Raw genomic sequence first — 23,091 nt, forward strand, 5'->3', positions numbered from 1 at the left:
GCCCCATGCCCTGGGGGACAGCCCCGTGCAGAGGACAGTTGTGGGGGGCGGGCTGGGGAGCTGGACTCTGTGGGTCACTGCACGGCCCCCAGTGGAGAGAAGAGCACGTTTTTAATTCTGGGGAGGGGGGGCAGCTTCCTTCCACACAAAGATGAGGTCCGCGTAAGGGGCGCGACTGAGAGCAGAGTCGTCTGGTTCTCCCCAGGGAGGGGCCCTCCAGACTGTGGGGCCGTGGACCAGGGGCCTCCCCAGGAGAAGCAGGCTGCCCGAGAGCCTCAGGGACGGAGCGGGGTGCCCCCTGCCCACCTCTGTAGCCACAGTGCCAGGCCCCTGAGGTCAGGCTGCCCGTCCTGGGAAGGACGTCTGCCGTCCCTGACCAGGCTGTGCCCTCAGCAGAGCAGGCACAGGTCTGATCAGAAAGTGCCTTTCCCCAGCCCTCGGTCCGGCCCTCACGGGGGTCCGTACAAGTCAGCCAGCCGGGCGAAGCGGGGGCCCCAGGCCCAGAGGTAGCTGTAGTCTTGGTCCTCGTCCTCCAGGCTGGACAGGATGGAGCTCAGCGTCCCTGCCATAGAACCGTCGCCCTCGTAGTCATAGATGAGCGCTGTGTCGTAGGGCGGGACACTGGGGTCGCTGTCTGCCGCCTCCAAGCCCTGTGGAGAGGCCCCGAGCGCTCAGGACGCCTGCGCATTCCCCCCACCCCCAGGGGACCCTCCAGGTCGGGCAGCACCACAGAGGAAACTTGCCTGAGGCTCGGATGCTGAGAAGGGAGGGTCCCCGGCATGGGGGGGGGGGGTCTGGGGGCACAGGCCTGAGCACGCAAGAGCAAGAGGACCACCAGGACCCCCCACGCAGGCTGAGAAGACACTTCCCTCTGCACGGCTCTCCTTCCTTGGGGCCGGGATCGGGAGACCCCTGACAGCCCTCGCCCCTGTGGGACCACCTGCTTTTTCCTATTCAAAGGTTCTGCAAACGGTTCTGTCCCCTCCATCTCTGCTCTGCTCCCCAGGCCACACTCCTGGGACCTGCCCCTGGGCTTGTCCTAAGCGCAGGCATCTTCTTGGGGGTCCCTCTGACCCGGGTGCAGCACCTGCCCTCGTGTCCTGGGTGCCCCGAGCCGGGTTCCCGTGTTCTGCGCACCTCCTGCAGGAACACCCTGACCCCGTGCCCACAGAAACTACCGGGGTGCCTGGATTCAGGGACACCTGCACGCCCAGGCCCGGGACGCACCAATGTCTCTCTGCCGGGGCTCAGTGGCACCTGTCCCAGAGCAAGGCCCTGCCACCCCCACTCAACCAGGCACACCACAACCCAGGGCCGGGCGGGCCACTCCTCTTCCAATGAGGCTTCTGCGGCCGTGGTACCCCCCCGTGTCTCAGCTTTGCATGGCTCTCAGATCCTCCCACGCTCCCCTGAGGCTCAGCCAGTGTCCCCGGTGACGGATCTGCCTCCACAGATGGCGCATGCACGGGGGGGCCCACAAGGGTCCACGGGGTACACACGTGTCTGGCGGTCCCCACCGCACACGCATCAGTGGGGATGTGCGTGGCCCCGTGGCCCTGCTCCCCTCGCACACCTGCAGGGGCACCTACGTCATTGATGAAGTCGGCGATGTCAGCAGGGCTGGTGGGGAGCAGGCGGGGGGGCTGGGGGCGCACGCGGCTCAACGGGGCGTCTCGGCGCAGCGGCGGCCGTCCCAGGGGGTCGCGCAGGGCAGCCAGCTCTGCAGGGTGGCGCAGCTGGTTGATGTCATAGGCGTCCTGGGGACGAAGGGGGTGGAACGCAGCCCCGATCTATCACAGGTGGGCTTTCTGCCCCAGACACCTTGCCCGGGGGAAGGGGTGCTGGGGACGAAGGCCTAGGAGGACCTGCGGGCCAGCTGGGGGGCCTCCTCCTGGACCGTGTGGGTGCCCCCCAGCCCTCCAGGGACCCTTCCCACCACCCCACCCCGACACCCCCAACCTGGTCCTCTTCTCCGCCCCCCTGTTCGTCGTAGTTGAGAATGTTGTCCCGGAGGTCGTCCTGCAGCCCGTGCAGAAATCCCTTGTCCGCAGACGGCCGCCGCGACCGTGTGACGAGGGCCACCGGCAGGGCCAGCACTGAGGGGCAGGAGGGAGAGCAAATGGCAGGAGGTCAGGCTGAGGCCGGGCTGGCGTCAGGGACGGCCCGCGGGCAGCAGACGTCAGCACGCAGGCACTCACGGAGGAGCAGGACGATGCTGGCCAGCATGATGACCAGGGCGCCCAGGCTGACGCCCGCGCCCCCTGCGTGCCGGGCCGCGGCCCCTGGCAGGCAGACCCCGTCCTGGGCGCAGCGGCACACCGTCACGTTCAGGGGCTGCTCGCGCTGCTGGGGCGGCTGCCCTGAGTCCCGGAGCAGCAGGCTGAGGCGGTGCAGGCCCTCTGGGACCTGGTGGCGCAGACGCAGGCGCGCGTGGCTCACTGTGGGGGACACCCAAGGTCAGCAGGGGCCTCCTGGCCGTGCCAGTCCCCACCCCAGCCCAACCCCTCCTTCCAGGGCCCCTCGGCACCCTCTTCTGCTGGGCGGGGATCCCGAGACCCAGGGCCTCTGTCTCCCCATCTGCCCACTGGGAGGGGAAACCAGCAGGACCGCGGTCATGGTGTGCGGTTCCCCCCCAGGTCTCAGGTCTGGCCCCTCGGGATCGTGGTCGGGAGAGCTCACCATTAACCTGGATGAGGCTCCAGTTCCGGGTCAGCTCGGGGACCCGGGGACTCAGCTGGAAGTGGAAGGGGGCCCCGTGGGGGGGCAGGTCCTCATCTGTGGCCCCCAGGAGAAGGCCAGAGCCCTGCTCTGGCTTGCTGCACACGCTACCAGATGGTGGGGACAGCTCAGGGGCGTGGTCATTGACCTCCAGGATCTCGATGGACAGGGTCCCAGTGGCCGTGCAGGGTGGGGAGGCTGCAGGCGGGGGAGGCCTGGTGGGCTCCTTGCTCTGTCAGAGCCCACCGCCCACCCTCCAAGTCTGCTCCATGGAGGGCCAGCTCTGAGCCCCGGGGCAGGGGCAGGGATCCCCAGGCTGGATCAGAGGGCCCGGGAGCCCAGGCACAGGCGCGGCCCTCACCATCGTCCCGAGCCAGGATAATGGCTCTGTACCAGCCGTCCTTGAGGAAAGGGGACGCGGGGCTGAGCACTCGCTGCGTCTGGACCCAGCCCGTAGCTCCGTCCACTTCCAGCCAGTCCTCTGGGTCGTAGTCCTTGGAGTAGCTAGTGGCCGAGAAGGGGACAGAGTGCCCTGCGCTTACACAGGACCCCAGGGGTGCGGCCACACTTCAACACACTCACACGCAGCACACCCCTGCATGCACACACACGCACACACACTGGAAGCACACACGAGCCCCTCCGAAGCCACTCCTCCAACGGCCCTGAGCCCGTGCTGTCTGTCCCAATCGACAGACAAGGAAACTGAGGCCCGGGGCCATGGCCACTAGGGGCTACGGCCAGGCTCAACGCCGGAGCGTCATGGAGACGGATACGCAGGACCCTGTTGGGAGTGAAATCCGGACTCTGAGACACTGACCCGGAGGGGCACCAGCTGGCCAGAACGGACAGGGCTGGCACTGGGGCAGGCGGGAACAGCATGGGCAGCCCTGCCTCACGGGACAAGTTCACAGCAGCAGGCACACACACAGGCCGTGAGGCCCCACGGACCCTCAGGAATGTGCACAGACAGACGAGCCCTCCGCCCTCAGAGCAGGGTGGGCCGTGCTCTTGGCCCTGGCTGGGCAATGGACCAGGGGGCCCTGCGCTCCCTCTGCCTTGCCCTGGGACCCCCACCTGAGCCTCTGTAGCTGCTGGGTGTCAGGGTCTTGGGCAGAGAAGGTGGCCACGGGGGTTCCCGGGAGCGCCCCCTCGGGCAGGCTGGTCCGCAGCGGGTTCTCCTGGAACACGGGCGCCTCGTTGACGTCCTGCACTTGCACGTGGATCCTGGCCTGGCCCCGCTGGGCCCTGGGGGCCGCCGCCTGCAGGGGGGCCTCGTTCTGCACTGCCACAGTGAGGTCGTACTGGTCCCGACGCTCGTAGTCCAGAGGCTGGGGTGGGGGGCACAGAGCTGAAGTCGCTGATGACTCTGGCCCCAGAGGCAGCTACGGGCAGGGCGAGGCCCCCACAGGGGTCCTGCTGCCCGCCCCCCCGTCTCTTCCCCACAGCCCCTTTCCCTCCTCCTCTTTAGCCCTGGGAAATAAAAATGATTCGGGACCAAAAGGTGTGAAGAATGATGTGACAAACAGTAAACACTCGTCACTCCGAACGAGTCTGCTCGGCGCCGTGTCATCAGCGGCCCGTGCTTCGTGCTTGGTGGCTCCCTGGGGACACCGGGAATAGCATCCAGGAACAGAGAAGGCTCTGGCGTCCGGGGTAAGTTAACCTTTGCCATCAGCTGGCTTTAAGTAAAAGAGGGTCCTGGAGGACCCGAGCGGGCCGCCTCTGTGGCTCAGAGCCATCAGGAGCAGACAGAGAGCTTCCTGAGGAGAAAGGAGCTCCCGGCCCGCGTCCACCAAGCCCGGCCCGTGGCAGCATCCGAGCGCACGCACATCTCTGTGTGCTGGGCTCCCGGCCGGCGGACCCAGGTACGGTCTGCGCCCGTACACGTCTCCACGCCTGAGCAGGTTCGGTTCCCTAAATCCAGAAACAGCACACAGGCGGCGGGGGCGCCCCTCCTGGTCCCTGTGCCCTGGGGTCAGCGTGGCCTGAGCCTAGAGCCCTAGCGTTCCCGGCAGCCCAGCATTCCGCTCTCTCTGGAGGGTGCCCCGGACAGGGTCCCCGCGCTCAGGACCAGCAGCAGACCCCACTGGGAGAGCCCCGCACTCACCTTCACCACGGACAGCACACCCTCGTTGGTCTTGGGGTCTGTGCGGACAGTGAAGTGTCCGCTGGGGTCGCCCTCCAGGATGGTGAACCTGGCCGCCCAGTTGGGGGAGCCTGGCAGGTCCCTGTCCTCCACCTCGAGCCTCCCCACGTCCACTCCGCTGACAGCCTCTGTGACCTCCATGAAGAACTGTGGGAGCCCAGCCCTCGTGACTGCCAGGGCTGTGGGGGGCGGGGAGGTGCTCCGGGCGGGGCTGCTCCCCCCGGTCCCCCCCAGCCAAGTCTGGGGCCCACCCAGCCCTCCAGGGGTCCCCAAGAGCCCAACTCTGTGGGCGCAGCTGCACGCCAGGCACCCGGTGGTCCGCCTTCCCCTGGGGGGCAGGGCTGACTGCTCCCTCCCGCACAGCAGGCCTGGAGGGAAGGTTCCTTCCTGCTCCCCAAGGGCCGTGTCTCCCCAGGGCCTCTCTCCCAGCTCCTCCGACCGCTCGCGCTCACGGGGAGCATCTCTGGCTGGGGTTTCTGCCTCAGCCACACAGGGCTCCTTCTCCAAAACCTCCCGTCTCTCGAAGTCCCATGTCCCCGCCAGGAGCCCAAGGAGGGAAGGGCGGTCCCTAGCAGGGGCGTGGACGGTGGCCCCACCTCGTCCCCCGTGAACCCAGGGGCGTTGTCATTGATGTCCTCGAGGGTGATGATGGCCGAGGCCGTGGCAGTGAGGCCGTCTCCAGACATGTCCGCCACCTGCAGGGTCAGATTGTACACGGCGACCACCTGGGGGCATGGGACATGCAGTCAGGGGCCTGGGGGGTGAGGCAAGGAGCCCTCCCAGGAGAGCCCTGTGAGCACCTGGAGCCCCAAGTGGGCCCCAGCGCCCCACCCTCTTCCCAAGCAAAACGGGCCAGCTGCTTTCCAGGTCTGACCACACCACTGCCGACCCCACGCTCTGCCCCAGCCTGGGAGGGGGCGAGATGTCAGTTACCAAGTTGGACACGATCCACAGGGCACCCTGCTGCCTGCTGGAGGCTGAAGGGCACCAGCAAGCTGGGTCACTGCCCTGGGGAGCCAAGTCCAGAGGCAGGGAGAGAGACAGACCCCTAAGATGTCCTAAGGCTGTGCGGGTGGCCATGGGGAAACTCCCGGAGGTATCAGAGCTGCACAGAAGGCCAGCAGCGAGGGGCCCCAGAGGTCTCCCCAGAGGAAGGCTATACAAGAGTGGCCCCAGAGCGTCACTGGTCACTGTGTAGCCCCTCGCAGGGCTCTACCCGAGGCTGGAAAGCCCGAAGGCTTTGTCGGCAACGAGGCAGGAGAAGCTTCTGGCAGAACACAGCCTGAGGACTTGTCAGGGCTGGCGTGGCTCAGACGGCCTTCCAGAGCCTCCGTGGAGTGCACCCTACAACCAGCCAGGGGCAGAGGTGTCCCAGCTGAGCGTGTGCTCCGAGCCCCTGGGAGCGCCTGCAGGCAAGGGGGGTCCCCTCTGCAGCAGCGGGGGGCAGCTGGGGCGGGCAGGGCTGGGGCGGGGGGCCCATTGCAAGTGAGCTGCCTGTGTCAGGCTCAGACGGCCAACAAGGTGAGCAAAGATAGGTCGGGGGGCCCTGGCTGCCCCGGCCCCCCAGCATCCGTGGCGGCACCCTGGGGTCTCACCTCACGGTCCAGACCCACTTGCACGGTGCGTATGTCCCCCGTGTACTCATCAATGCTGAACACCTGGGCACCGCCCTGCTCTAGGATGGAGTAGCGCAGGGCTGCATTGTCGGTTTCCGGGTCGTCAGCATCTGTGGCCTCGGCCCTGGTCACATAGGTGCCTGGGAAGACAGGGACGCACGGCAGCAATGCACACGGGCCAGCCCGGCCCCAGGGTGTGTCCCGACACTTCCCTGTGGCCCACCACACCAGGTCCAGCCCCCCATTCGGCCTGCACAAACTTGAACACTCAGGCCTCGCAAGGAGGCCTGTGTGACCCAAAGAGCTGACACCCGTGTCCCCCAGACACAGACACAGCCCAGGAGGGGGCGAGAGCCCCAGGTCAGCTGGGGAGAGCCGGCTGGAATCCCTGAGGCCGGCCCCAAGGAGACAGAGGCCACGGGAACTCATGACTAACAAAGGTAGAGAGACATGTATGTACAGGCGCGAGTGGCACACACAGCACACAATACACACGTGCACACATCTGTGTACAAGGAGGCACCTCGCCCAGCTCTGCCAGCCAGAAGGGCCAACATAAGCCTCCTGCTGGCCAAATGTGGGACAATTTGGGCATCAGAGTGATGTTTGTAGCGAATCATAACCCACTGAAGGAATCAGACTCCGAAAGTCCAGAGAAATTAAAAACAACAACAACAAAATAAAACACGTAACATACAATGGCACATGCATATACAGGGGTGAAGTGCTCCCATAGACCGGAGAGCCCACTGACAAAGGGAGGAGACACCCCGGAGGGAACCAGGGTCTCCCAGCCCGACGACAAGAGCCACCAGCAGATGCCAACATGGCTGGGGGAAGTTTAAGGAGTAACAGGTACCTGCCCAGTTTCAGAGTACCTTACAAAAGATACCTATTAGTTACAAAGGGAAAAAAATAAAAATCACAGTGGAGAAGCCTGGCAGACGCGTTCTTACGAGGCAGATCAGAGTCAACGTCTCCAGGGAGGGGACGTGGGTGCCTCCTGATACACGCACCAAGGAGAAGGCAGCATCGCCCCCGTGCGAATCCCGAATCCAGCCACACAAACCCACACTTTGACAAACCCATGGTCTTCAAGTAATAGTCTAAGTGTTTCACAGTGTCAGTGCCAGGACCCGGGAAACTACAAATGCTGCGGGAAGAAACTGAAGACGACACAACGAAATGGCAACACATCCCAGCTTCATGCATTAGGAGACTTTAAATACATCTCTAAGATTTTGTGTGTGTATGTGAACCATGATACATCGTATGTATGAGCCACATTTGATACATTGTACGTATGTGCACAGGAGCCACGTATGATACATTGTATGTAACATTTTTATATGTTTAAATACATTCTTTTTTTGGGGGAGGGAGAAGCAGAGGGAGAGAGTCTCGAGCAGATGCCACACTCAGCGTGAAGCCTGACCCTGGGATCATGACCTGAGCGGAAGTCGAGAGCTGGAGGCTTCCTTAGCGGACAGCCACACCGGCGCCCCGGGAGGCTTACTGTGGGGAAATGTCGGTACTACCCGAAGTGATCTACAGATTCGGCTCGATCTCTATCAAGATCCCAAGGACAATTTCTTTGCATAAACAGAAAAACCTCTCTAAAGTTACAGAGAATCTCAAGGAAATCCAAATAACCAAAACAATCCTGAGAAAGAACAAAACTGGAAGCCCCATAATTTGATTTCAAAATGACTCCAAAGGTACAGCGACCAAAACCGTGTAGTGTGGCCATGAAGACAGACGATGGAAGACAGACCAATGGAACAGGTCAAGTAATTTTTGGCCAGGGGCTGAGACCATTCAAGGGGGAGCAGAGCAGTCTTTCCAACAAGTGCTGCGGGAAAGCATGGCTGTCCCCTGCGGAGGAACGAAGCCGGACCCTTGCCTCGTGCCGTACACACAAATTAACTCCAAGGAGATCGAAGACATAAACGTGAAGACCCAGAACGGTTATGCTCTTGGAAGAAAACAGACGGCAAACGTCTCATGACATTGGATTCAGTAAGGATTTCTGGATAGGACACCAAGGGCACAGGCCCCCAAAACTAGACACACTGGGCTCGTGAACATTGTCAAATGCTGCGCATCAAAGGCAATCCCGACCACATAAAAAAGGTACTCCACAGCATGCGAGAAAACATTTAGAAACCCCGTAGATATATCCGTAGATGTCAAGGGATATGCAGGCTACACAGAGAACCCATAAAAATAAACAACGAAAACGTGGCAAAATTCAAAACCGGGCAGAAGACCTGAAGAGACATTCCTCCCAATAAAATAGACGAACGGCCAATACGGACACGGAAAGAGGCTCCACATCGCTCGTCAGGGAAACGCGCACCCAAGCGACACCCCCTCGCCTGTTAGGGGGCACACGCCTGTCAGGGAGCCTACTGCTGAGAACGACCACCTGAACAGCAACCCTGGCAAAGACGCAAGTGCGCGGGGGCCCCTCGCGCTGCTGGCGGGGGGGCGAGCGGCCCAGCTTCCGGGGCAAACAGCGCGGCCGTCCCTCGGCCGTCACTCACGGTCACCACGTGGCCCAGCAGTCCCACTTCTGAAAGCGGAGCCTGGAGACCTGCTGGCGCGTTCGCAACAGCAGAATCCACAAGAGCTAAAACGTGAAAGCAGCCCAGGTATGCGCCTGCGAGTGAACGGGCGAGGCGGCCGCATAACCCAAGGGCATTCAGCTCGAAGGAGGAGGGAGGTCCTGGCGCCACAGGAAGGACCCGGAGGACAGTCGTGGTCTGCGAGACCAGCCGGTCACAGAAGGACAGGACGGCAGGATTCCGCTGGTAGGAGCGCCGCGCGGACAGACTCACAGAGGCCGGAGCGCCCGGGAGGAGCGGGGCTGGGGGAGGGGCAGCGGAGTTGGTGTTCGATGGGGACACAGTTCGGGAAGGAGGCGAGCGCTGGGGACGGCGGGGCCGCCTGTGCAAGACTCTCATACCCCTGAACTGTCCCTCAACACCGGTCAGGACGGTGACGTTTGCACGCATTTGAGCACAGCAAAATCTTCTTGGAAAGAACCGTCCGTGGCTTAAAGAGCTCACGGCTAAGGAGCGCGGCGGACGGGCCGTGCAGTCCCCGCTCGTGACGGGCGCGAGCCGCTGCGGCGCAGAACCGCACTGGTTCTGAGTCGGGCAGGTCGGCCGGGGCACGAGGTGAGGAGGCATCCAGCACCCGGCGCGCCCAGCCCCTCCGAGGACAGGCGTCCCCGCCGGCGGAGCAGGGCCGGCCGGCAGACGCGGGAACTGGATCCGAAGGCCCAAGGCAGACTGTGGACGACCGCGGCGGCTCACAGTCCAGGGGGCCCGCACTAGGGGGCTGTGCCCACGGTCAGGTCTTTTCTGCCGGCCCCGCAGCGCTCACAAGAAACGGGGGCGGGGGTGCAGGAGGAAGCCTGGGGCGCGGCCCTGTGGGTCAGGCAAATCTCCCTGAGTCCGGGGCAAGGAGACCTGGCCACCCACTGATGCTCGGGGGTTGGGGGGAGGACGCCACCCTGAGCTGGAGGGACAGAACCCCAATAACCCTCCAGGCGGAAGGCTCGGGTGCACAGGGACCAGCCCCTGCCCCTGCCCCAACAGAGCCTCGGCAGGTGCCACGCAGTGCTGGTCACCCTGGCAGGGGGCAGCAGCCGGACAGACGTCCTCCGGGCACGGACCCCGCGGAGCTTGCTGAAGCTGACAGTGTCCGTACCAGAAGCCCCAGGCCGGGGAGACCGACTCCGCCCGCTGCCACTTCCCCAGGCCGAGCCATCCTGCGTTCGCAGACGTCTGCGACCTCCCTGCCTCGCTCCCGGGCTTCCACGCACAGAAGAACAAGAGACTGTCCTCAGGGATCCAAGAGCCAGGAGCCGCCCACCGAGGGCCCGGCCAGCGTGCAGCCGCCAACGTGCAGAGCCGCTCCGGAGAAGGGGGACCCGCCCCCTGCTGTAAAGGCATCCCCGGGCTGAAACCCTTCGTATGTGTCGGTATTAACTTCCCGACACTGAGTGTTACGCTGTGCCGAACTTATTAGGGCGAATTCTTTGAGGGTATCCGGTCTGCACCCAGCAGCCCAGAAAAGACGGAGACAGGAAGGAAAAAAAGAAAAAAACAGTTTAAAGCAAACAAGATAAACTTCACATCTCTATTGCTGTACTTTGCCACTCTCGTGCAAGTCTCAGAATATGCCCGAGTAGCAAGAAGTAGGGACGCCTGGCTGCGTCAGTTGGCGACGTGTCCGACACCTGGTGTCGGCTCAGGTCATGTGCTCAGGGTCCTGGGATCCAGCCTGCATGGGCTCTGCACAGAGTCCGCTCAGGGCTGTCCCTCCCCTGCCCAGGGCTCCCACAGTCTCTCTAAAGTGAATGAATCTTCTTAAAAGTAGAGATCAAAGATTATTTTATGTCTTCAAACACGAAAACTGAGATGAAGTAAAAGAAACGCGAGTGGCCAAGCAGGCGCCCACCTCCCACGAGCCCACGCTCCCTGCTCAGGTGCACGGCTTGCCCTGCCCGTGCTTCCACCCAGAGCCCTGGGAGCGGGGCGGGAAGGAGGAAGGAGCCGCTGTTTGCAGTGACGTCCATCCTGCCTGGGACGGGTCAGGCAAGCAAGGCCATCCCGTAAAGACTCGGGAAGGACGGAAGGCTTGTTTGGGATCACAATGTCGGACTGGAAGCGAGGAGTGGGGTGACTGCTGGGGGGGGTAGGTTTCCTTCTGGGGGGCGAAGCACTCTAGAACTGGCCGCAGGGACCCGTGCCTGTGCCATTGCCATGGACCCGTTCCCTCCGTGTGGAGCGAGCGGCTGGGCCACGAGGACTCAGCCATCCCGGAGGCCTCTCCAGGGAGACTTTGGGGGTTGGGGATTCGTATTGAAATGGGAAGTGACTTGAGGTGACTTGTGGAACGTCCCTACTCCGGAAGCTCTGAAGGATCACAGAAAGTGCTGCTGGAAGGACCCCCAGGCCTTCGGACGGGCCCAGCGCCCCTCCGCCCCAGCTCCCCCTCACCTGGGACGGCCCCCTCCAGCACCCGGGCCATGAACGCCTCCTGCCGGAAGACGGGCCGGTTGTCGTTCTGGTCCACGACCACGATCTCCAGGTCCGTGGGCTCCTCCAGCGTGGCTCCTCCCCGGTCCAGAGCAAAGGCCCGCAGCTAGCCAAGCAGAGACCAGGGCTGCTGGACCACCGCAGACGAGGGTGGTCCCCACCAGGCCGAGAGGAGGAATGACAAGTGCCGACACAGGGCTGGAAAATGCCCCCCAACAGAGGAGAAATGGCACGGGGTGGGGTGTGCCCACGGCAGGGGCAACGTCCCTGTCCCTGAAGGCCAGCCTGCTTGCCCACAGCTTCCCGTCTTGCCTTGGCTGCTGGGAAGCTCCCGGCTGTGCTCCCTGCGAGACCGAAGGCGCACTCTCCCCAGCGCTCCCACCCCCTCCCTTCTGCCAACTGGGTTAGGCTCCTCTTGGAGCTTAATAAGTAGAAAACACTTGAAATGAAACCACGTCCCACACTCTTGGAGAGAGAGGGCAGGATCATTTCCAGGTGAAATCACGGTCCTGGTAACTCCCAGGAGCCAAGAGCTTGTTCTTAAGATCTGAGCGCAGGAAACCTCAAGTGGAAAGTCTCCTCCCCCAGGACAGATTCCAGCATTTTGGAGAGACGGGGCTGGGGAGGGCTGATGACTCCGCGGCCTCCCTCTGCAGCCTCCTCCTGGCTTGGCTCTTCTCTTCCCCCGCCAGCCTTTGTCTCAAACCTCACCCGCAGGGGGTCAGTCCTGTGCCACCTGCCCCTGAGAATCAAGGCACAGCTGCCGTTGGCTACCGTAGGATTCCTCACAACACCCCACTCCCACCAGACGCAGCAGGGCTGGGGGCAGCGCTGCCGTGGGGGGTGAAACCACACCAGGGTCCAGTGGTGTTTGCTGGGAGGCTGACAGCCTCCCTGGCAGGACCTGGCAGGACCAAGCACGCCTTCCCGGGGCCTCAGTTTGTGCATGCTCATCTGTGCGATGGGAATATAAACCCCAACACCTTTGTGCTTCAGGTCCTAGTCCCATATCCCTGTGCCTACCTCCTCATGAAGGACACATGCCCTAATGTCCCAACCCTGGGCCCAGGAGCCCGATGGAAGGCCCTGCTTCCCGCCAGCCCTTCCCACAGCGGGCCCCACCCGGAAGCGGTCTGTCTTCTCCCGATCCAGCATGGCGTTCAGGAACACCTTCCCCGTGAACTTGTCGATGGAGAACACGCCCTGGGGCTCCTCGTCCACACCAGGACCCTGGATGCTGTAGATGACGCTGCCCAGTGGCTGCTTGTCCGATTTGATCTGCCAGGGCAGAGCATGGGCTGGGGAGATGCCGCGGAGGCAGGGTCCTGCCCCCTCCCAGCCTCAGCCCCTCCCCCCAGCTGGGGGGGGGGGACAGCTCCGCCTACAGCCCCACAGGGCACTTGTCCCCAGTCACACAGCTTCAGGGGCCCATGGGGGACAGCCCAGCCTCCGCTCTGCCCAGGACCCCCCTGGCCCCTCACCTGCACCAGGGGGTACGGGAGGCGCTTGTGGTTCTCGGACACACTGATGGGGGGGATGACCCAGGCTCTTCGCACGCGGCCCAGCGCGGGGGCCCGGCGCCAGGGGTAGAGGGTACTGGGCCTCCTCTGCCGAGGGACCCCCAAGGACAGGCCCAAGCTCTGCAACACAGAGGGAGACAGCGGTCAGTCATGTGGTGTGCGGGCCAGGCCTCCGGGAAGCCCACCATCAGAGCCTGAGCTCGTGGCCCTGGGAGCCCCCGTGGCCCGGCACCCGTCTCCTGTCCTCGCGTGGGAGCTGCTGGGACCAGGAAGGCCCCGGGCCTGAGTGTTTGCCAACCGGCGGGGAGACATGGAGGCTGCTCTGTCCCATTCGTCCCCAACAGGCCCAAGGGAGGCTCCCAGGGGAGCAGGGGGTGCTCAGGGGCAGAGGCAGAATGGGGAGCAAACCAGCCGCTTGGAACAAGCTGGGGGAGGGGTTCTCCCAGGGACATTTTGTGCGAGAAGACTGTGGTCAGCCGGGTGGGACCAGCAAGAGAGGCGGATGCTGGGGGTGTCTCTCCCCGTGTCCAAGGCTCGATCGGCCAGAGCTGGGCCGTGAAGGCATCGAGCAGTCCCCCCCGGTCCTCCGCGAGGCTTCAGCTGGGTGCCCCGGGCTGACCACGCCACCGCGCCTGTGTGGAGAGAGAGTGTGTGGCCTCCACTCACAACACTTCCAGGAGGCGGGCCTTGGTGCTGGCTCTTCGGGGGTCCACAGGGGCTGCCCCCAGGGGCATCTCCTGGCTGCTCCGGGGGAATGGAGACTCAGGCCCCCATGCGGCCGCCCCCCCGGAGCATGGAACAAGACCACACCCACACCCTGGTTCCTGGAACCCAGGGAGGGCCCCCCCTCCCTCTCCACACGTCCAGGGAACTGGGGTGCCTGGGCCTGTGGGACTGCCAAGGGAGGGTATGCCATATGGACGCCTCCCAAGCCCTACCTCAGGCCAGGCGTTGGGCTTGGAAGGGCCATGAAGGAGCAAGGGAGGAGGGGGCACCTGTGGTGCCGAGACTCTCCAGACCCGCCATCCGCTCTCGTGGCGACCACAGACAGGCCCGCTCCCCCAGCTCAGAAGGAAAATGGTGGCCTGGAAAAGGCACCTGTCCCGTGACTTACGGGCAGAGCAGGCAGTACCCCAGAACACACCCCGAGCTTCACATCCCGGGACGGCCCTGGTTCAGCTCTGTGGTCTCTGCAGCAGGGTCCTGGACAGCGTGGGCTAGGGCACTGTGGCCGCCTGGGCACCAGGGTATCCAGGGGCAGAGTCTGGCTGGACTCGGATCAGAGCTGTCAGGACCCGGGGAGGGGTCCGGGGGGGGCCCGGGGGGAGGAGCTGGGTTGGCTGCAGGAGAATGTCAGCGACGCACTGTCCACTGGTCACGCCCACCCACACGACAGCACCCCGACAGCTGCCTCCTGCCCTTCCCCAAGCCCAAGGAAGGCCTGGCCAGATGGGGGTCTGCAGACGGACACCCCTGCCCAGACACCAGCCCTCGGTGCTCTGGGGATGTCCCTAGAAGCTCTCAGGCCCCACTGAGGGTCTCCAGGCCCCTGGGCCCTTCTGGAGGGGCACTCTCTCCTGCTCAGGTGGACCATGTTGGCTCCCAGGGCACCTCCAAGGGGGCGGGTGTGCTCCGTGGCTGCACTTTGTCTCCTCAGCCCCTTGAGCTCACTCCCCAGCTGCCGCCTGGGGCCACACAGTCCTCAGAGGGGCATGGGATGGGCTGGCCTTGTGGCTCGGGAGGGGGCACCGGTGACAAGTGAGGGCGGCGCTTCAGGGTGGGAAGGAGACGCCGGCTGCCTCCACTCTTCACCTGGCCTCCCCTGCACCCAGCTAGGCTTTGTCTCTGCCCAGGGCTGGCCCACAACGAGTTTGGACACACTTTGTAGGCAAAACAGCAGGAACTTTCAAGAGACCACTGATCTCTCCTTGGGGCCCCAGGCCACCTCCTCAGTTCTGGAATCCTTCTGCCTCCCCATCTGAAATCCCAGGGGCCGGGCCTGGAATCCAGGGAGCAGCGAACACGGATTAGAGAAAGGACAGAGCCAGGGCCAGGCCCCCAGGCTACCCGCAGCCTGACAGATGGCAGCGCTGGTCCCAAGCCTGCCTGGGGTGGCGGGGGCTTCTCGCCAAACCCAAGGAGCACAGACCTCTTCTATGTCAGCATGCTGTTCCTGCCAAGTGGAGACCTGCTGGCCTGTGTCATCACGCTAGCCAGCGGGGACAGGGTCTGCTTCCCGAGCGCCCCGAGGCCAGCACAGGGCATGGCATCCTCCCCGTCCTCCAAGCTCGCTTCCTGCCCCTCCCCTGGCCCTCTCTCAGCACTCACAGCCCCTGGGCATGGATGAGGGCTGTCTCACGTCCAGTTCCCCAGAGCGGAGCTCAGAGGGCCTGAGCCGTTGCTCGAGCCCACAGAGCCGGAGAGCCGGAGAGCTAGGGCACACAGCAAGCCGCCCAGCCTCCGCGTGGAGATGGGGAGCGGAGAGCCCTGGGGCGGCAGGGTCGGGGGGACAGTCCGCACACAGTCCTTGATCACAGGCTCTTGGAGGAACAGTAGGTAGGGGATGCACTCTGCCCCGTCCAGCCACAGAGCCTCCGGCTGCCCCCTACCCCTGTCTCCACCAGTGGCCTGGGCTGATGCTCTGGGACGTCCACCAGTGTGGTGTGGGGCAAACGCGATCGCGGCACAGCCCAGGGGCCCTGGGTCCCAGGCTGTCCAGGGCCCAAGTCCAGGAGGTCAGCAGAAGCCACAGAGCCTTGGCAGGGGCCCCTGCCCAGATCAGAGGCTGCGATGGGTGGGGTGGCTAGGCTGGGCCACAGCCCACTTCCGGCTGTCTGGGGCACTCAGCTAGTCTCAGTCGTCCTGTCCCCTTCCCAGAGGACGTGGCTAACTGTGGGAAGACCCAGGAGCCACCTCGGGATCATGGCACATCTGGTGCCAGGACAAAGCCAGCTCACACAGACCCCAAGCACACAGACAGAGGAGGAAGGCTGCCACGGAAACACCACGGAGTGGACATGGACCCACCTGCGCTGTCCACCCTCGCCGCTGCCCGGGTCGGGCCAGGGCCAACCGGTGTCGTGGACCCACTTCCCCACTTCCCCCAAATGATGCCCGACAACACCCCGTGCCTTCCCCTTAACCAAGCCCCTGACAGCAGTCTGCAGGCTCTAAAGACACCCAGACCATTGTCCCCTTACTGGGCCAGCCCCCAGCCCTGACGCCGGCCCAGGGGCTCCTGAGCCCTGAGCTTCCCACTGCCCACTGTGGGAGTCCGCGCTGCCTGGGTTCAGCCGACGGCTCTCTGCTTCTCCCCCACAAGCCCCTGGCGGGCTCAGCACACGGAATGAGAAGGCACGGCCCGGTCTCCCGGGGGCCTGTGAAGCAAGCCGACGCTCTGCTGCCCTGGGTGGCCACCCTGGGTCGAGAAGCTGCTGACCTGGGGCTGGGGGCCTGGGTGTCAGGTCAGGAGAGCCTGCTTTCTCTCCCGGCACTGCTGGCCTCTAGGGGCCCCAGCTGTTCCCTGAAACCACTGCTGAGATTCAGAAGGCAGGCGCCAGGCCTGAGCTGGGGGCGGGGGTGGCACTGCCTCTGTGGCCCGGCTTCCCAGAGCCCCGTCCACTGCGGTGACGTGACTGAATCCGGGGAAGGGAACGTCTCCTCTTGTCCGGTGCAGCCGGGTTCTGGGGTTAACCCGACGCCTGGGCGTGCACAGGCCCCTCCCACGCCAGGTTTCTCAAGTTCTGGGAACCAGGCCGGAGGACTGCAGCCTGCTGGAGTGTGGCTAGGGTCTGCACTTCCCACCAGCTTCCCAGGCCCGAGCCCCTTCCCCCCAGGCTGGAATCTGGACCACCCCGTTCCTGGATGGCCCGGCAGGCATCAGGCATGCCAGGAATGGGCCCAGCTGCTGCCCTGGCTACAGACACCCCTGCATGTCGCCCCTACGTTCCCCTGCAGCTGCTGCTTCAAAGGAGGGGTGAGGGGCACAGCAGCGGGCTGCTGGACAGGGCCAGCTGTTGGCCTGGCCTGCCCTCTTACTGCGGCCCACACCACTGGGGGCCCCAGGTTGCCCTGCCCGCCAGGGAGAGGATAGTGGTCCCAGAGCCGGCTTCCCTCTGCTGCCCCTGTGACGGTCACACTACTAGGGGGATGATGACCCGTCTCCATGCTGGAGGATGTGGCCCCGTCTGCAGCTCGGGGCTCTGTCCCATGTTGCCCTGGAGGGTCACACTTTGCCAAGTCCCAGAAGCACAACTACACCCTTGTCTTCCTTCCAGAAGCCACATGTCTCACCGGACCCGCAGCTTAGGTCCCCTCCAGCAGGTCATGGCTTTGCCCTGGATCATCTGGGCTTCCCCATCTCTCCATCATACTCAGGTGGGGTGGGGGTCCAGGGCTAGGCACCGTGATGAGGACAGCGTCAGCCTGTGGAGGCTCTGACTGGCTCTGAGAGCACACACTAAGCCCACTGGCTGAGATTTTAGGGTACCCAGGCAGGGAAGGGCCATGCCTTGTCCAAAATCACCTATAAGCAACAGATCAATGCAGAGTCCTGTCCCCAGGCCCCCACCTAGGGCTCCCCCGAGACAGCTCTGCCACGCCCAGACTGGCCCGCCGTGGGGGCTCACGGAGGCAGAGGAAGGGGCACCAGGAACAGCCGTCGCCTGCCATGTGGCTGGACTGGACAAACCAGAGCTGCGCCGGGTGGGGGCGGGTGGGAAGGGTCCGGGCAGATGCTGGTGCTAACCTGAGCCACGCTGAATGCAAAACTCGAGTGGCCCAGCCGCAGTGGCTGATCCCCCAAATCCCTAAGGCCTCCAGCTGTGGGGGAGGGCCGTCATTCTGCCATGGCTCCGGGGAGGGGGGAATCTGTGAGGGGACTACGCCCCTCCCAGCAGCAGAGTTCTCCTGGGGCCTGGTCAAGGGTTCACACCCCAAACCCCAAGCAGGACTCCAGCACGTCTCATGTACTGGGCCCAAAGGCAACGGGGGGGTGGAATGCTGTTCCCGTGGGGGGTCCTGAGAGGTGTGCAGCCTTCTGGAATGGACCTCAGTGTGTGGGGGGGCGTAGGGTCCTGCAGGGGGGCGCCCAGAAGACCCCCAGCGCAGCGTGGCCACCAGCAGAGGGCTGGAGGAGCACAGGGGGTGCCAAGCCAGCCGGCCGCCGGCAGCCCAGGCCCAGAGGGGCTGCTGTGGAGAGGGTCGGGGAGGCTGAACGGCCGGGGCGGCGGGGACTGGAGCCGGGGGACAGGGTGCCCTGAGGGACCAGTGGCTGGGGGGTCAGCCGACGGGCACCTGAGCAGCTTCCAGCCAGAGCTCTGTGGAGGCGGGAGGACCCCAAGGCCTCCAGAATGGGAGCTGCTCCCCAGCGTCGGGCACTGCGGTTACCTGTGGGCGCGTGTGGCCTAAGCCCTGCCACGTGGACACTAAGGTCCGGCGTGATGCACAGCGGCCCCACCCCGGGCCGGCCCTGGTTGCCGGCTGGGACCCTGACTCAGCCCCGTCCCCCTAGGCAGGCCACAGGCTCTGCTCCCAGGCCCAGCCGAGTGCCTGCCGGGCCCCAAGGGCCACCCGGGGGTGGGGTGCCCATGCTGGGGTGGGCAGTGGCCTGTTCCTTCCACCCACCCTGCTCCCCCAGCAGAGGGACGGGGGAGGGGGGGGGGCAGCAGTGTGGGGGTGGCCGCCATAGGTCCCGGGGAGGGGCTCCTGAGCACTCCCCCAAGGGCCAGTGGGTTCCAGAGCTGCCCCTGCCTGCGGCGCACAGGGTGGGGGTGTCTCGGGCTCCAGCCACGACCAAGCAGGGTCATCTGCCAGCTCGGCGGGGTGTGGTCAGAGCTCAGGGCCCCCCAGCAGGGCTGCTACCCCGCCGCCGGCGCTCACCAGGGCACCTCCGGGAAGGGCCGGGCGGGTGGTCTCCCGCGGCCCCCCAGCTTGGCGGGCCGGCCAGTCGGGGCGGAGGCGGTGACCCTGCCGCCGGAGAGCCACTCGCCGGGCACCCACCCGGGACTCCTCAGCTCATGGGTCCCCCCAGGTGGCCAGGGCTAGTCCGACAGGGCAGGGGGCGAGGGACCCCGCGCGGCCGGACGCCTTACCTGGGCCAGCAGCCCGACGGCGAGGAGCAGCGCGACGTCCATGGGCCGGCGGAGCAGGGGCCGAGTGTCCGGCGTCCCGAGGCGGCCTCCTGCTCCCACACAACCCGGGCTGAGTGACAGCACAAGTGCGCGGGCGGGGCGGGGGGCGCCCGAGTGAGTGACAGCACGTGTGCGGGGGCGGGGCCTGGACGAGAGTCAGCACGTGGGGGCGGCGGGGGCGGGGCCGTGTGGTGGAGCGACAGCTGTGCCTCAGGCGGTCAGGGGCGGGGCCTAGGCTGAGTGACAGCTCGTGTGCGCGGGGCGGGGCGGGGGCGGGGCGGGGGCGGGGCGGGGCCTGGACGGAGAGTCCGCAAGCGCGCTTGGCGGGGGCGGGTCAGGGGCGGGGTCTAGGCTGAGTGACAGCACATGTGCCCGGGGGCGGGGCCCGGGCTGGGAACAGGAGGGCACGAGCGGACGGGTGGGGGGGCAGGGGCGGGGCCTCAGCTGAGTGACAGCACGTGCGCACGGGGGGGCGTGGCGAGGCTGGCCAGAAGCAGCCCGGAGGGCGGGCCTGTAGAGGTCAGGCGTCTGCGGTGGGAGGCAGAGCTCCCCCGGGTCCAGCGGTGACACAGGGAAGCCTGCCAGGGTGGGGGCTGGGCTAGGAGCCGGAGTGGACTGAGTCATTCATTCCTTCCTTTTTCCTGTTGTCGCCCCCGAATGCAGCAGGCCCACTCCTGCCTCCGGGCCTTTGCACTGGCTGTTCCCTCTCCCTGCGGTGCTCCTCCCCAGGCTATCCGCCCCGCCCCCCCCCCCCCCCCCCCACCAAGGCACGTTGTTGGCCGCCTTGAGGGCTCTGTCTAGAGGCCACTGCCACTAGACACTGCCATGCACCAGGCGCCCCGCATCTTAGGGCACATTCTGTCCCTGCTGACCCTCAGGGCTAGCACAGAGCAAGGTCCCGCATAAACCTAGCTTGGGGTTAGCCCTCCCCACCCAGCCGGAGCACTTCCTTTCCTTCCTCCTCTGGCTTGCTGGGTGGCTTCCCATCGGGTGGGCAGTGGTCTGTGTGCGAGCGCTCCCACGGACCCAGCACGCAGGAATGGACGGTGGTGAGTGAAGGAGGAGGACCCTGTGCGCCAACGTGTTTTCAGGTTTTCTTTGGAGCAGGAGGGGTGGGGATTGTCACGGAGCAGGTCCCTCTGCTCTCCTGTCCAGATCGTGGGCTGGTGGAGCAGGTGCTGAGCCATCTGTGCCCGTGGCCTGTCTGGAAGGAGGCCAGACTGCCTGCAGGAGGCTCTGGCAGGGACTCTGTCCCTGGCACTCAGTCCCCCAAGGTGGGGAGTTGGCGGGGAGCCCCTTCCATCTCCAGGCTCTGAGGCCTCACCATCCTGCCTCTGAGGTTAGGGACCCCAAACATGGGTGGGGCGGCCCTCTGAATGCTTTGGGTTTCTGCCTCCTGGGGCTAGTGTAGGGGGAGGTAGGGGGCAGGTGACTGAGTCCCCCTGGTTAACCTCAGGCAGTCTGACAGGGGCGAGGGACATGGCTGGGAGAGGTCTCTCTGTTTGCCGAGCCTTCCTCCACAGTGCTCTTGGCCACTTGTCTCTCATTCAACGGTCTCGGGTGGTCGGGGGGGTTCCCAAGGGGGAGGGTAAGCCAGGTCCAGTCATGCGTGAGCACCAGGGTCAAGGAAGGGCTATTGGGAAGCAGTGTGGCCCCCACACTGGTGAGCAATCCTTCCAGCACCCCTGCCCGGGGCAGGGAGGGATGCCCTCCTCCTGGGTTCCAGTCCTGGCTGAGGCCCTGTCGTCTTGCTCTCTGCACCAGCCTCAGTTTCCCCTTGTGTCCAAGGGAGGGGATTGGGTTCCAGGAGCATGGATGTCTTGTCCATGGGCTGTCCAGGGCTGGTTCACTCTCCTTCCTAAAGGGGTTCTGGCCCCTCCAGACGAGCCCTCTCATTTTCCCATGGACTTGGGGCATCCTAGCCTCTGGACCGTCCACCTCCTGCACCCCATGTCTGTAGCTCTGGCCCCCCCCCCGGTGGCTCGTCTTTCCATAGCTCTGCAGCCTCCTTTGGGCAGGCCCGCGGCGTTTGGCCGCCATGAGCTTCCCTTTGGGGGGCCTCGTCCCCTCCACGACCCACGACCAGAACCCCGGCAAAGGCCAGGGCCACTCCCATGCCCTGCCCCCAATCAGGACCCCTCTGGGGGTGCCTGCTTTGCCTCTAGCAGCCAACACCATGCCTTTGGCCTTCTGTTCTCGGACATGGAGTGGAACACTTGGGGGGCCCCCGGGACACCTGACCTGAAGATCTCAGTCAGCCACCAACTGTGCAGGAGCTTGTCCCAGGGGACAGACCAGGTCAGGGCCCAAGTGACTTGTCCCTACCAGCGGGTACGCACTGAGCGTCCAGCCTGGCTTCCTGCATGGGTAGCACCGCCAGGTCTACGCTGCCTGCAGCCCGCCAGGAGCTCGTGGGGCACAGAGAGTCATCTTCCCAGTGAAGGTCAGTTCGGGTCTCGTGCCCAGAGAACTGCCTGGTGTGAACACAGCCCCTGGGGCTGCACTGGGGGGGCACCTGCCCACCTGGGGCTCGAGCTTCCATGGGGGACGGGGACTCGGACAGAGGGTGGACACAGAGAGGAGCCTCTGGGGTGCTAAGGGAAGGGGGTGCCCTGACACCAGGTGTTGGCCTGGGCAGAGGGCGGCTTCCTCGTGGAGATGCCCTGGGGGTGGCTGGGTGACAGTGGTGAAGGACTCCCGGACGCCGTTCTCCCCCACACGCGGCTGTCTCTCGGGGGCCCTCACTTTGGAGGCAAGAACAGGGAGTCTGGATCCGTTGTCTGCCACGCTGGACAAGGCCGGGCTGGCCTCAGGGACCGTGGCGTCACGGCCGCGCCGGCCGCGCCTGCCCTCTGGCGGCCTCAGGACGCACTGCAGGCGGCGGCCCCCAGGTCTTAGAGGGACCTTGTCTTTGTTCAGAAACCCAGGGACAGTGCTGCCCACACCGAGTTGTCATTCCCACACTTGTTTTGAACGTCTCGGATGCTCGAACACCGGAGTTCAGCAGGCACACTCCTGCCGATGGCCGGTCACAGGCAGCGCTCGGGAGGGAGGCGGGGGCGGGCAGAGGTGCACGGTGGGCCCTTGGTCCCGGCCTCCAAGCCCCCAGCCGCTGGGGCTGCGCTCCTGCTGCCCCGCCGCCGCCCACCCTGCAGCTGCCCCTTGCTGATGCAGATTCCCGCCAGCGAGCGGCCCCAGGTCCCCCGGACGCGGTTACCCGGGCCCTGTAGGTGACAATCAGCCCTAAGGCCTGGGCGGGGTGGGTCGGGGTGTGAGGGAGGCCAGGTGTCCTCACGGCTCCGGGCGCCATCAGGGGGCAGTGTGGCTCTAGGGATGCCCGGCCCAGGCGGCGGAGAGCGGGCTGGTTCTCCCACTTGTGGCCCAGAGGCCGTCCCAGCTCTGTGCTCAGGGGCCAGGTCCTTCTCGCCCCCACCCCGGACACACCTGTGGCTCCCCAGGCTCCTCTGGAAACGGAGCCGCCCGTGAGTGACCCTGCAGCCCCTCAGCCGCCCCGGGGCAAACAGACCCCAGCATGAGGCCCTCCCTGCTGCGCTCCCAGGAGGGATAAGGGGACACTGGCCATAGGGTCAGCGCAGAGTCCTGCCAGTCGACCCCAGAGACGGCCTTGGGCTGCCGGCCCCTCGCCCACCCCTGGCTGGGCCTGGAGCAGCTCGTCTGAGGTTGTCCCCGTGCTCGCTACAGGCAGCCTGGACTCCTCCCGGCGGCTGGTCTGGATGTGCTGGGGGCAGCAGGGCCAGCAAAGGCTTGGGGTATGGCCTCGGCTAAGGGGCCCTGACGTCGGCCGAGCCCTGCCACCCCACCAGAGCCCCAAGCTCCTGAGGTCAGCCCAGGAGTGCTCAAGAGCCCAGGTTCAAGGGAACACCCTGGGCACAGAGGCCAGAGAAC

General features: G+C 65.3%; 1 protein-coding gene across 2 annotated transcripts; it reads right to left on the bottom strand.

The window, feature by feature from the left end:
• Nucleotides 1-92: 92 nt before the first annotated feature.
• CDH15 (cadherin 15) lies at nt 93-19,343 on the bottom strand. Of its 2 annotated transcripts, XM_059150729.1 has the most exons (14): nt 19,147-19,342; nt 13,016-13,174; nt 12,657-12,812; nt 11,496-11,640; nt 6,463-6,623; nt 5,464-5,592; nt 4,829-5,014; nt 3,796-4,049; nt 3,080-3,222; nt 2,680-2,916; nt 2,199-2,438; nt 1,960-2,096; nt 1,590-1,757; nt 93-650 (listed from the first exon to the last, which is right to left on the bottom strand). In XM_059150729.1, exons 1-14 carry the CDS (start codon nt 19,186-19,188, stop codon nt 450-452), a joined length of 2,358 nt encoding a protein of 785 aa, XP_059006712.1. In that variant the 5' UTR covers nt 19,189-19,342; the 3' UTR covers nt 93-449. The 2 variants fall into 2 exon arrangements, with proteins under 2 accessions (XP_059006712.1, XP_059006713.1); XM_059150730.1 differs by lacking the exon at nt 2,680-2,916 and having other exon boundaries at nt 19,147-19,343.
• Nucleotides 19,344-23,091: the final 3,748 nt, after the last annotated feature.

This window comes from Mustela lutreola, chromosome 16 (genome assembly GCF_030435805.1).
Source record: "Mustela lutreola isolate mMusLut2 chromosome 16, mMusLut2.pri, whole genome shotgun sequence".
Taxonomy (NCBI): Eukaryota; Metazoa; Chordata; class Mammalia; order Carnivora; family Mustelidae; genus Mustela; species Mustela lutreola.

Coding starts and splice junctions, on each gene's coding strand:
- CDH15 (XM_059150729.1), bottom strand. CDS start 19,188: ATGGACGTCGCGCTGCTCCTCGCCGTCGGGCTGCTGGCCCAG. Junction 12,813..13,015: donor TCCCGTACCCCCTGGTGCAG/GTGAGGGGCCAG, acceptor CTGCCCTGGCAG/ATCAAATCGGACAAGCAGCC. Junction 2,917..3,079: donor TATCCTGGCTCGGGACGATG/GTGAGGGCCGCG, acceptor CCCCGCCTGCAG/CCTCCCCACCCTGCACGGCC.